Raw genomic sequence first — 13,283 nt, forward strand, 5'->3', positions numbered from 1 at the left:
ACAAATAAATAAAGTTGAAGTTGAAGTTGAAGTTGTGAACTGAGAGGCTGATGAGATAAGGAACTCCAGGTGAGTGGGTGTGTAGGGAAGGCAGGCGAACTCACAGCAGATGAGGGAGGTGGGAAAGGTGTGTAAGTGGATGGTTAAGGGCAGTCGTGTTATGGGGAAAGGAGGGAAAGTCTTAGGGCAACTGGTGGATGGATGGACAATGGCAATGAAGGGTCCTAATCAAGTAAATAACAGCAAAGTCCATTATAGGGTTAAGCCATATGAAATAGAAACCATGTCTAGTTCCAGTACCTACCCAGGACCAAACAGACAACAGACAGACTGTTTAAGATTTTAAACCTATTTTTGCTCTACTATTGGAGTAGAGTTTACACAAAGAATGCTGACAAATCTGCTGCATTCAAATATATCCCAAAAATAATGTGGGCTGCGCTAACTGCAATACACTTACAGAAAGAATCATTTTCTGAATGTCCTCGGTCTCAAGGTTAGGGAAGTGAAATTTTATGAGGCTGTGTGATAATCCTAGAAGTCACAACAGGTCAGTTTATACAGTGAGGTCAAGTTTCATAAAATGTTCTCACTACAATGACATGGCTACTATTGGGACTAACATCCTCACACATGAATGCAAGAGTTTCAGCTTTCCAGTCATACTCAATTAAAGTTGACCTAGTGTTTCTATTAGAACATGTTTAGATGTTCAAACAAAACATTTTATTTTCCTCATACTGCCCATAGCTACCGCACCTGTATCTCTGAGTTCTCTCAATTTCAGTTTCATGATCTGAGACATCGTGTGGCGCAACCACCCCTCCTTTATCAACCTTTTCATTTTGCTGTTAAGTCTGCAAAATGTGTCTTAAGGAGGGATTTAGCCTGTTGGCATTTAAATATGACATGTTAGAGTTTCTGTCCAGAAAATTAGTGGCTTGGTGCACATTGTTTTGTCTTGTTTTTATTTTTTAATTCTGTTTTTTCTGCGGTACCAGGAGCTCTTTCACTAGGGATAAGCTCAAACATCAGGGAATCAACTCCATATTTAGATAAATATTCCTATAAAATAATACATGTACATATATAATGCATGGATTGTATAGGACTGCTTAATGAAGTGTTCAGCTCAGTTATTAGAACAGCTGACTAACCGAAACTTGTGTTTCCAACCAAGACTTACTTTGATACAACTTCCAGTGCTCTTTACCAAGATATTTACATTACAAAACTGTTTATGTCCCTATGAAGCCACAAAGAAAATAAAAGCACATTTATACAATGTAAAAATGTGCTTTTATTTGATTCCAGATTACATAACAGGCATGTTTATTGTAATTCACATTGACATCCAAAGATGACTTGTACCTGCAAAGCATTCAATTTAACAAAGCTTTGTGATGTCATGTGAATTATTATTTCATCATGAGCTCCAAACTTTTTGGAAGTTTCTGCTTTCTGGTGGTTTGCCGCAATCCGTCAGTTCAAGAGGGCACAAGTCGCACAGAAAAGTGACGCACGTCCCTGACCTCCATTTGGCGTGGCCACATTGGTTGTACATGACCAGGTTGTGGTCAGCCTGCATGATCCCGTGGACAGCGTCTGATCCATCAGTGCCTGTGGCCCACACAGCCTTGTTGCCAATTTCATAGACAAGAAAGTTACCATCGTCCTGCAGGCGGAAACAGAGACATTTAACCAACATCCAAACAATCATACCAAAACATAGAGTGAGCATTTTATTTTAACAGAACTCACCTGGAAGATATAGCCTTATACTTTCCGTTGTTGGACATCTGAAATCAGCCCATATGGAGCTGATCAGTTTTAGACAAGAACTTCTTACTCATGATTCTGAAAGAGACAAACAACTAAATTGGTGATGTTGCATTTGACACCATGTGTGTTTTTGGCATTCCTTTTGTGCTGCACCAGTAATAACCGAATAGTAACTTTTACTTTTTACATTGAAAATGAAAAAATAATTTGTAATGATCCACCCCAGTTACTCACAATCACTCCATAGTTGGGTTCTGTGTTTTGTGGTTTTTTTCAAACGAAAAACAAACGATCAAAAGTTACAGCTGACCTTTTCTTATTTTCCTTTAAACGTTCCGGGAAACGTAGCGTTTTTGGTACAGCGACCGTTCGCGGACCCCTCTCCCCTCCCCTCCCACGCTTCCTCCCTACACAACGTTACAACCCTTCTAGATGAACACATCACTGAGCGAACCCCCCTCTCCCGCAAACACACCGTTCCCCTGCGGACCACCCCCCTCTCTCGCAACGACAAAATCGTTTTAGGGGGAACGTTCCCTTAGCGTGCAAACCACGCGATACGTTACGGAACGGTCTCTTAAAGTTCGAGAACGTTCGCTTGTAACCACACAGAACTTCCAGAACGGTTAGGGAAAACCTTCCATTAAACAGCAGACAACCAAACTACAAACAAAAAACACCTTCAGGGAACGTCCCAGTAACGTCTAAGAGAAACGCTTAGGTATCCCCTAGATAACATTTCGCGACGGAGACGTGTCCGCATCGGGAACAGTGACGGGACAGCTACTTCGCAGCGGACACATAGCCTAGCTTACGTAATTGCGTTACTTTTTGTTAACGCTTACTTCCCCAACATGGTGCACTTTACTGGATATTTGCATTACAATAGAACTTGTTTATGTTTATTATGAAGCCACAAAGAAAAGAAAAACACATAGGCCTACTGTGTGAAAATGTTCCTTTATTGATCCACATAGCAGGCAGGATTATTGTTCACACTGACATTCAAGATGATCTTGTACTTGCAAGCATTCAATTTTAACAAAGCTTTGTGACGTCATGTAAAATATATTCTCACATGACAGTTTCGGTTCTGTCGCTCCAGTGTGCCGCAATCGGTAAGTTCAACACGCACTTGTCGCACGTTCCATTGATATATGTCCCCGAGCTCCACTTGGGCTGGTCGCTGTTGTACATGACCAGGTGTGCCGTCGCCTGCATGATCACGCGGACAGGGTCTGATCCGTCAGTGGCCCGTGGCCCACACAGCCTTTGTGTGGGCTATTGGAAACGGCATAAGACAACAAAGTTACCATCAAAATCCTGCAGGCGGAACAGAGACATTACTGATGTCCAACAATATCAAACCAAAATAAGACGTGGAGAATTTTCATTTGAGAGAGTTACTCACCTGGAAGATAAGCCTTAATATTCCCGTTTTGACATCAGAAATTTGGCTCCATACTGGCTGGTCAATTATAGACAAGAAGTTACTTACTCAGAAAAAAATTGTTCTGAAAGAGAAACAACTATAAGGTGTATTTGTCAGTGGCACCAACTTTGTAACTTGAATCAGGGACGTGAGGTAATCGAGCACTGTCAAGTGGAACTGATCTAGCACAAAATCCCATGTGCAGGTTTCCCAAGCCCTTCCACTCCAAAAACGAGTAAACCAATTGTCAAATACACGGATCGTTTTTGTTTTTTTTTTTTGAATTCTTATTTTCGATTTCTGCGTGTTGAAAATCGACATATAAAGAAAGACAGGTGGGGCCGGAATAATCTATAATATAGCATACACAAAAATAAAAAAAGCCCAAGTTTTTAAACGGGTAAATCTCGTTGCTCTGCACTAACGGGATACCGAGTATAGCGTTAGAGGAAAAAAAATAATCAATAACATAGGCGCTTGAACCTGGACCAAGAAAATATGTTAGCACATAGTTTACTACGCTATTTTTAATAACGGCCTATCCACGTGCTCATCACCAGCCCCGTTTAATGAGTCGCATTTTTGTTCATACAGTTGGTAATATAGGGTAACCGGAAACTTGTGTGTTGCAGATTTGTTACTGTTTGCGCTATATTATATAGCCTTTTACATTCATTTAATGTGGTTTCCACGTAAGGACCATCAAGGGCATCTCTAAACATTACAAAAACAGGCCATATAGGTGTCGCACCATGCCGCTGTTGCAAACTGCTGTTATATGGAATGAAAGAGATTAAGTTTTATTGTTCATTACTTTGGAAAGCTAAACATTTTCCATTATTTTCATTATAACTGCTTTCCACAAATCACGTTTCTTAGCCCTGCTGCTTAAGTCTTAGTCACTCACCAAAGAGACTCTTTCTCGTCATAGTTGGTCTGATTTTCCATGTGTGCTATTATACTGCGGTGAACAGTTTTAGGAGTTGACTGTAACAAATTTAAAACATTCCTCACATATAGGCCAAGTCCAGTGGGGGGGGGGGGGCTTCTAGTGTGTGTAATAGACAACAACAAGTGAACATACTCTAACCATTTTAATAATAAGTAAATAAATTTAACAAGTTATATATATATTATTATTTGTCTAAAATGACATCCCACATGCCTCAGACACAGATGACAAACTCGATTGTAACAGGCCCCCTACCAACCACCCTCTTAAAATAAAAACTACACACACTCCTGACCAAAGCTATCATACTCTCAAACTCTAATCATCCCCGCCTGCGCTCCACTATTCATAGTTACTATCTGTTTACCATTTTATATAATTGCTTTCTACAGTATATTAACGTATATTTTCTTGCTATGAGAGAAGGAGTTACAAACTCTTTTATACTTCAACTCTTATAACCTGTTATTGTGACAAAATAATCTACCCACCTACCTGAAGAAGAATAAAATGAATGTTTGGAAAGCCATCCAAAAGTTCTGACCTTAAATGATTGAATTGTTGTGGAAGTCGGCCCCAATGGCCCCATCTCAGGCATTCGCTGACCCTCTCGGGCTGCTAAAAAGCTGATAGCATGTGTTAGAATCAGGTTAAAACGCAAGGATTGCACGTGTTAACTCTGGGCTGGGGGGATGGATGATGATGATGATACTAGGTCAATAAAATGAAAACCAACAATAAACGCCCTCTGTATCAGTTAACTCCTAATTTAAACCCCTTCCCAAAGCTCACAATACAGTCACGATCATTAAATACTGCCATCTGCTGGTAGAAGGGGGAACAGTTTGGTCCATTACATGGGAAACCACATTAAATATGAATTTAATATTTAATATAGTTAACAGTACCAACTAGGCTCGATATTTAAATAATCTGTATATAATCTACTCGTGTAACATTATTTTCTTTGGGTCCAGGTTCATATCAGCCTATTTATTGATGGATTTTTTTTTTCTTCTACAACCGTTTCCTCTTGTATACGTCAGTGCGCACAAGTTACCTATAAAAGCTTGGCTTTTATTTTTATAGGCTATATTTACTATTACTTCCGCCCCACCTGCCTTTTTAATGTAGATCTTCAAACGGCGAAATAAAAATAAGAATTTCAAAACAACAAAAACGGTCCGTTATGAAATTGGTTTTACTCTTTGTTTCGTTTTTGTACTTCAGACAACCAAAACGGAAGAACGGCTCTCTTTTTTACGTCTCTGTTGTTTTTGGTTTTAAACACGCACAAACAAAAAGGTTGGTTTTCCTCCTCCTTATTTCGTTTTGTGGTTCAACAACGAAAAAACAAAACAGATCCAAAACCAGTACCACGGCACCCTTTTCTTTACGTTCCGTGAACGTTCGTTTTTTTTGGTTACAGCGAACGTTCTCGGAACGTTCTCTCTACACGTTTCTCTAAAAGTTACAACCTTTGAGAACGTTAGGCGAACGTTCCGAAAACGTTGCAACCTTTAGAGAACGTTAGGGGAACGTTCCCTTAGCGTTGCCAACCCTCAGCGAACGTTACGGAACGGTCTCTTAACGTTCCGAGAACGTTCGCTGTACACCCTAAAAAACGTTCCCAACAGTTGGAAAACCTTCCAATTAAACAGCAGACAACCAAACTACAACCAAAAACAAACCTTCAGGAACGTTCCCAGAACGTTAAGAAAAGCTTAGATTCCCCTAGAACATTTTCCGACGGAGACACCCGACAGTGGACTGGACAGCTAGCTTAACGCGCAGCGGAACACCATTAGCCTAGCTTACTGTACATTGCGTTACTTTTGTACGCTTACTCCCAACATGGTGCACTTTAACTAGGATATTTGCCTTACAAATAGAAACTGTTTATGTTATATGAACCACAAGAAAAAAACACATAGGCCTACTGTGTGGAAATGTGCCCTTTATTTGATTCCCATAGCAGGCAGGATATTGTTCACACTGACATTCAAAGATGACTTGTACTTGCAAAGCCTTCAATTTAACAAAGCTTTGTGACGTCATGTGAAGATAAATCTTCACATGACAGTTACGGTTCTGGTCAGCTCCGTGTGCCGCATCGTCAGTTCAACCGGCACTTGTCGCACGTTCCATTGATTTTGTCCCCGAGCTCCACTTGGGCTGGTCCCCTTGGTTGTACATGACCAGGTTGCCGTCAGCCTGCATTGATCACGCGTACAGCGTCTGATCCGTCAGTGCCCGTGGCCCACACGCCTTGTTGGTGGGCTAGGTTGGACAACGGCATAGTACGAATCAGAGTTACCTCATCCGTGGCGGGCGAAGCAGAGACCATTTGTAATATGATGTCAACAACTATCTACCGATAATAAAGCGGTTGGAGAATTTTCATTTGAGGGATGTTACTCACCTGGAAGTAGTCCTTTATTTGCCGCGTTGTTGTGGACTCAGGATAGTTGCCCATACTCTGACTGTTATGTATACTAGGAGTTTCATTGATATCTCTTATCATGTTCTGAAAGATGATAAACGTAAATTGGTGAGGTGTGTCAGTGGCACCAATGTTTGATTCTCTGAATGGGAGAGTGAGGTAAGTGTAGACACTGGGTAATGTTGAGACAACCCCTGTATTCTAGGCAACAGAACTACTTTGGGTGCCCAATGGGTTGACCAATTGTGTTTCCAACTCCGTCCCATTTTCCCCTTGGCGCATTGAACGTTAGTATAGAACTCATTGTAGCTGAGGTCAAGCATTGCTTTTCTCAACCAATTGTTTTTTTTGCATGTAACAGTTAATTTCTCTTGCTGTCAACTTAATCACTGTTGTGCCAAAGCACATTATTCAGTATGAAAAACTTATTTTCATCTACCTGTTGATAACTACCAACCTATTATAACCATGTGATGAAGTCTTAGCGTGAAGGTTGTGCCTGAAATGCTAAAAATCGTCATTTTTCAAAAATGGTGGGAGTGGGGTAAATTTGACGACCAACAAGCCCCTCGTCGGGTCACAAGCTGACTACCCCCCCCCGGCCTCACTCACCTTCCCCCACCCCACCACATGCCAGGCTTCAAGTTTGTATAGTGTTTTAACATATTTTAATGTAACTTTCATTGTGCATATGTAATTAATATTAATTATTATTACTATTTATTAATATTTGTAATGTTACATTTTTATTTTAAATGTCATAAACATTGAGAAAAGCCATCGTTGCCTCGCCAGCTGACTCAGATGTGCCATGTGTTCCAGCCCGACTCTGATATGTGTCTCCTCGTGAATACTAACCACTTCCCAATGTCCCCCAGAACACAAACCAAACAAAAGCGTGTGAAGACAGCCATCATACTGATACCCCGAGAAGCAGCAATTGAAGAGGCTTATAAAGAAGACAAAAGAAACTGGACGGGGAAAAAGCAAAATAGCAAAGAAAAGGAAACCGAAAAAGACAAGCCAAAAGGAAATCGTAGTTTAGCCAGCTTGAGGAAGTGATTCCTTGCCCCACTTGATATAGACGAAGAAGCTCTGAGGATGAGAAAGTGATCCAGGAACAAAGATCTGATCTTGGGTGACTTGTGCAATGCACACGGTGAGCGTTCCGGTATATTGGCTATGTGTTAAAAAGTGAAGATGATGAAATTCTTACCCAATTCCTTAGAAAAATTCAGGGAAACACAAAAGTGTGGAAGACCACATTTGCTATTTAAGAAAAAGATTGGCACATGTCCCAGCAGATGTGGTGTGAAGAAGCTGCCTCAACCTAAGAGGCGTGGAGGGCCCACACGTAGAGAACAACTCTTCATCTTCCCTGCAATCTTCAGGGCTGGAATGTGGTAGTTTATAGGCAGCCTACTGTATTTGTAGAGAATGACTGATGCTCTGATTTGTGGCTCTAGTCCTGTTGAATCCCAGGCTGTTCTAGCTGGCTCTAAAGGTCCTGGTTTTCTGACCCCGAGACTGTGTCTGTGTTTTCAATTGTACTAGGCTCCTGGCATTTATTTAAGATTTTTATATACATATAAAAAAGGGATTTTGTAGTGTAGGAGTTGAGTTGTCAGCGGATTTATTCATACCTCTTTGCATTGTGATTTTATAAACATTTTTTTAGCTTTAGTTGTATTTGATTTTTTAGAATTACTTTCAAGTGTTGTAGAAAAATGTGCTTAATAACCATTCCAATGATTATTTTACTAGTCTGGCATTTGTTCTGGATGTGAGGTTTCAGCTAGCTGTCAGGATTCTAACCTGTTACAACATATGTTGTTATGTAGTTTTCGAGTGTGAAAAGGTAAGTGGATCAGTTTACCCCTAGTTGGTTCACTTACCCCCGTTACTTCTCTGGTCTGCCTCACTTTACCCCTAAGCTGGGGTAAGTGAGACAAAAGACCATTTTTTTAAAACACATCATATTTCACTGCCTCATCCTGAATACATTCTGATAATTACAATAACAAGAACATCCTGAATTAATGGGAAATGTGTAAATTTAACTGTATATCATTTTAGCTTACTTGGAGGGGAGCAAATGTAAAAAATGTCTCCACTTTACCCCACTCTCCCTGTAACCTACTTCCGCTTCTTACATTGAATGAAAAATAATATGTAATGATCCACCTCAGTTCATACTCACAAGAGTTATGTACCATTATAAACAGATTTTAACCATCCTGTTGACTCTGCATCAACTATTTTTTTAATCTATTTTGAACAGTAAGTAAACCAATAAAAAATTATAAATGAAAAGAGTATTATATAAATAAATAAGCTAGTCTTGCTCAGTAATGTATGAATCCATCGAGTACTTACAGTCTTAAATGTCACACCTGTCAGTCTGGGAGCGAAGGGAAGGAGGGAAAATTCACATCTTCTTTATATCATCTGGTCTGGGTATGGAGGGAGTGACAGTGACATCGATTACATTCTTATTTTGTATTTACAAGCCCCATGGCCCATTTGGAAATTCTTACATTACAAAATACAGCAACCTGTTACATAAATCCTTTAATATTATAAATCAACCTTTATGCTTGCACCATTGTTTTGTCCAACTTTCATATTTTCATTTATTTTATTAAGGTTAACTTTTTATTTTCTTTATACACTAATTATATCTGTAATAGTATAATGTGCACCTTGTTCAGCTCTGTTGTCTGTGTTTTAGCTGAATGTACTGTACATTTAGAGCAATAGAAACCAAGTTATATTTCTTGTAGCCTACATTATGTCTACACACCAGGCCAGTTTTAAACCGGCTACATTAGGGTGGCCGGTAGAAACTATAAGTTGGCAACTTAGCGTTTGTAGTCCAGAATTAGCCTGTTTCCTGTTTTGGCTTAACCGTACCAAGTGATATAAGGTTAAAATTGATTCAGAAAATACAAATAAAACATCTTTATAAATTGTTCCCCACATTAAAAACGTTTTATACTACAAAAATGCATTCTTGATGAGCTTTACTGCACACAGTCGGTAACATCTGCCACTGCAGGGCCACGGTCGCATCCTATCCCATTGAGTTTCTATTAGAACCTGTTTAGATGTTTTAATGTTCAACAAAACACGCATTTTTCTCATACTGCCCATACTACTGCACCTCCATCTTTCAGTTGTCTTTCATTTTGGTGTCATGATCTTATACATCCTGTAGCGCAACCACCCCTCCTTTATCAGCTGATTTCATATGAGATTCTTGTCTGATTGCAAGTGTCTCTCTTCACCTTTGCCAAGTCATCGTGCATTGAGGGTTTGAGGGAATGTGTATACAAGGTAAAGCATATGTAGAACTCAACTTCCTTCTTGGCACCAAACATGGTAAATCAAGTTATTCATGTAAAACATTACAACTGAGTATGTCTGGCTCTTGCAGAGAAATGTTTAATCTTTGCAGATACAGTATTGAACAATTTGACGAGCTCATCTTTCTTTATGGTTGCTGTAGATGGGGGTTCAACGACATGCAACTAGAACATTTTTGTATTCTGGACAAGTAAATTACATTGTATACATGTATTATGCATTAGTAAATGAATGAATGTCTGTCACTAAAGCACAGACCACGGATAACTACTTTTCACTTGAAGGGAACTCACCAAAACCTTTTGAGCGATCATGCCTTTGTTTTGTATCCTGTTTTAGTTTATCAGAAAAAACAAAATTCAACATTGAAAACACATACTGTACACATAAATAATAGGTAAATATGAGAAAATAATATACATGACACATGTACCGTATATATATATATATATAATATATATATATAAAGCTGGTGGGGTGGGGTTTGGCGAGATCAAATTAGACTTGATAATAACTTTAATTATAAATACACATTTATTAAAAACTGAAAAACATTTTGGCCAGGAAACCTTTGCAGAGTGTACCCCTAATTTTGAATTGGTAAAGTTCAATATCAATAAGTGTGCCCCCGTCTTTTTGCCTTTGAAATATAAAGCAAAACTATTTGTTAGCATGCATCAACTACAACTCCCATGCTGAAAGAAAAAATAATAAATTAAGGTGGTACACTGTGCCACTGCAAGCACACATAGGTAAATTGCACACACAATAACATGTTATTTGCTTCGGATATCAACTCATATTTGACTTGATTGCTTAATAAATGATAATAAAATCTTGTGGGAGTTGAGGAATTAAACATATTGTTGATCTGCAGCCTTTTTATTTCTCAGTGGTGGCTTTTTTCCAAGCCAACAACTGAAACCATTAATTATGAAAACACTGACTATCAGTTTGAAGATTGGTGGGAACCAGGATATCTTTTTCTTTAAGTTGTACATGTGGGAAACATTCCAGCAAAGACACGCCTTATCTTTTGGAAAACGCTGCTAAAAAAACATGTTGAAACTTGAAGATTCAAAGTCAGAATCCCCTGGAGGCAGAGTGAGAATGATAAACACATGATGCAGAGCAAGAAGTAAAGAGACCTGAAAGCAGGACATATCTGAAACAGAACTTCAGTCATTTTCTTACATATTAAGATTACAATTAAATGTTTTAATTAGATACTTTGATTCTCTGCTGAGGACTTTCAGGAGAACGTTTGTTTAAAATCTGCTACTGTATTTTATCACTCATTAATATTTACTGAAGCTGATATAAATGTGGTTTACAGGGCTTGAAGTGAAAAAAAATCCTGAGCCTGAAACTTTTTTTTGGAGGAGAGGTGGTGGGGTGGGGGGGTGGTCCACAGTGTAATGTTTTGATGAGCACTCATTAAAGTTAATTTGACTGGCAAAACAGTTAAACACTATACACAATAATAAAAAGTCATCATTGTGTCATTCAGAACACAAGTCAAAATAAAAGTATTTTTGCAAAGCAACACAGGGCAAAGTAATAGTTTTTTCTCAATCATACTATTTTGGTGATTGAAACCAAAATTGAAATTCAATTGATTGCACAGCCCAAGCACAAAGTACCATGTACAAAGAGAAGAGAAACATGTTTTTTTTAACCTACGAATATTGCAAAAATCAGGAATATTCTATCTAAAAAATATGCAGAAAAACTAGTCCATGCATTTGTACTTCTAGGCTGGATTACTGCGATTCTTATTATACAGGCTGCTCGAAAAAGTCCATAAAGACTCTACAGCTGATCCAGATGCTGCGCACGTGTTTTTGTCAGGAACCAGGAAAAGAGATCACATCTCTCCTGTTTTAGCTTCTCTGCATGGGCTTCCCTGTAAATCCCAAAATGGATTTAAAATCCTTCTTCTCACCTACAAAGCTCTTCACAGGTCACGCACCATCTATCTTAAGAGCTCATAGGTTTCTGCCTCTTAAAAGGAGTTTTTACTTGCCTCTGTCGCCTAGTGCTTGCTCTTGGTGGGAACTGCTGGTTTCAGTAAAAAACATCACAGAGTACGGTCTAGACCTACTCTTTATGAAAGTGCAATGAGATAACTGTTGTTGTGATTTAGCGCTATAAATAAAAGTGATGAATTGAATTTAAACATTGTGAAGTCTTTTTATTTGATTACAGATTACATGCTTGGCAGGTTTATTATAATCAAGCTGCCATCCAGATGACTTTCCTTACAAATCATTACATTTGATAGCACAATCATTTTAAAACATTGATAATTTTGTCATGTCATGACATCATTTCGTGCCTCTGGAGTTAGCAGAGCTCCAAATTTCATCACTTTCCTTGTTCACACCCAGTTTGCCATCATTGGTCAGATGAAGACGGCACATGTTGCAATCTCCTGCTTGTGGGAGTTTGTCTGCCACTTGGGCTGTTGGCCTTGTTACATGACCAGGTTGCAGTCAGCCTGCATACACAGGCGGAAAACGTCTGATCCACAAGTGTCTGAAGCCCACACAGGCTTCCAGCCGTAGATGACAAAGTTACCGTCATCCTGCAGGCAGAAACAGACATTGACCGCTATCAGAATGTGCTTCTTCAAACACTTGCTCCCTTACTTTTGCAATTACTTTTTACACTGACCAGTGAATATGAATGATGCATCCTAATACTGTAAATGCTTGGAGTGCACAGATATTCAGAGTTACTCACCTGGAAGACAGCTTTATACTCCTTGTTGTTGGAAATCAGATAGTCTCCCTTGCGAAGCTCATCATTTTTGGACAAGTAGTTCTTGCTCATGATTCTGAAACAAAGAGAAAGTCTTATCTGTGTCACCAAAAACTTCTCCCTTGTTCATTCCCACAACAAGTCTTATGCACCAATTATAAACTTAAAGTAAAAAGCACAGATTTAACACCAAACTGCAATAACTTCTTTGTGCATGAAACTACTCTTGATAAGAAATGTATGAATCCATCCATCAGTATAAAGCATGAAATACTTACATGGTTGAATGTCTCACCCAGTCAGACTTCAAGTGGAGGAAAAGGAGTAAAGAGCAAGATGTCAAATTCCCTCCTTTTTATACAGAATAGCAAGCTGGGGAAGGAGCTAGAGAAGGGGAGTGTCATGCCACTCCTTTGTGATGAGAAAGGAATGTTGCTGTCTCGTGAAAAATGTAAAAAAGGAAAGGTTAATAGATTCAGAGTTAATAGTTAGTACCAATTCGGATGTACACAGAATACAAGAAAGTGTTGAAAGGTCTTCTCCCA

General features: G+C 39.0%; 1 protein-coding gene across 1 annotated transcript in view; it reads right to left on the reverse strand.

The window, feature by feature from the left end:
* Nucleotides 1-12,284: 12,284 nt before the first annotated feature.
* LOC116672259 (mannose-specific lectin) overlaps nucleotides 12,285-13,283 on the reverse strand; it is a 21,552-nt gene continuing 20,553 nt past the window's right edge. The window contains exon 4 of the mRNA XM_032503970.1: nucleotides 12,285-12,336. Coding sequence (XP_032359861.1) covers nucleotides 12,303-12,336 — 34 coding nt within the window. The 3' untranslated portion in view covers nucleotides 12,285-12,302. The remainder of the gene's footprint in view (nucleotides 12,337-13,283) is intronic.

Source organism: Etheostoma spectabile, chromosome 22 (assembly GCF_008692095.1).
Source record: "Etheostoma spectabile isolate EspeVRDwgs_2016 chromosome 22, UIUC_Espe_1.0, whole genome shotgun sequence".
In the NCBI taxonomy this organism is placed as follows: domain Eukaryota; kingdom Metazoa; phylum Chordata; class Actinopteri; order Perciformes; family Percidae; genus Etheostoma; species Etheostoma spectabile.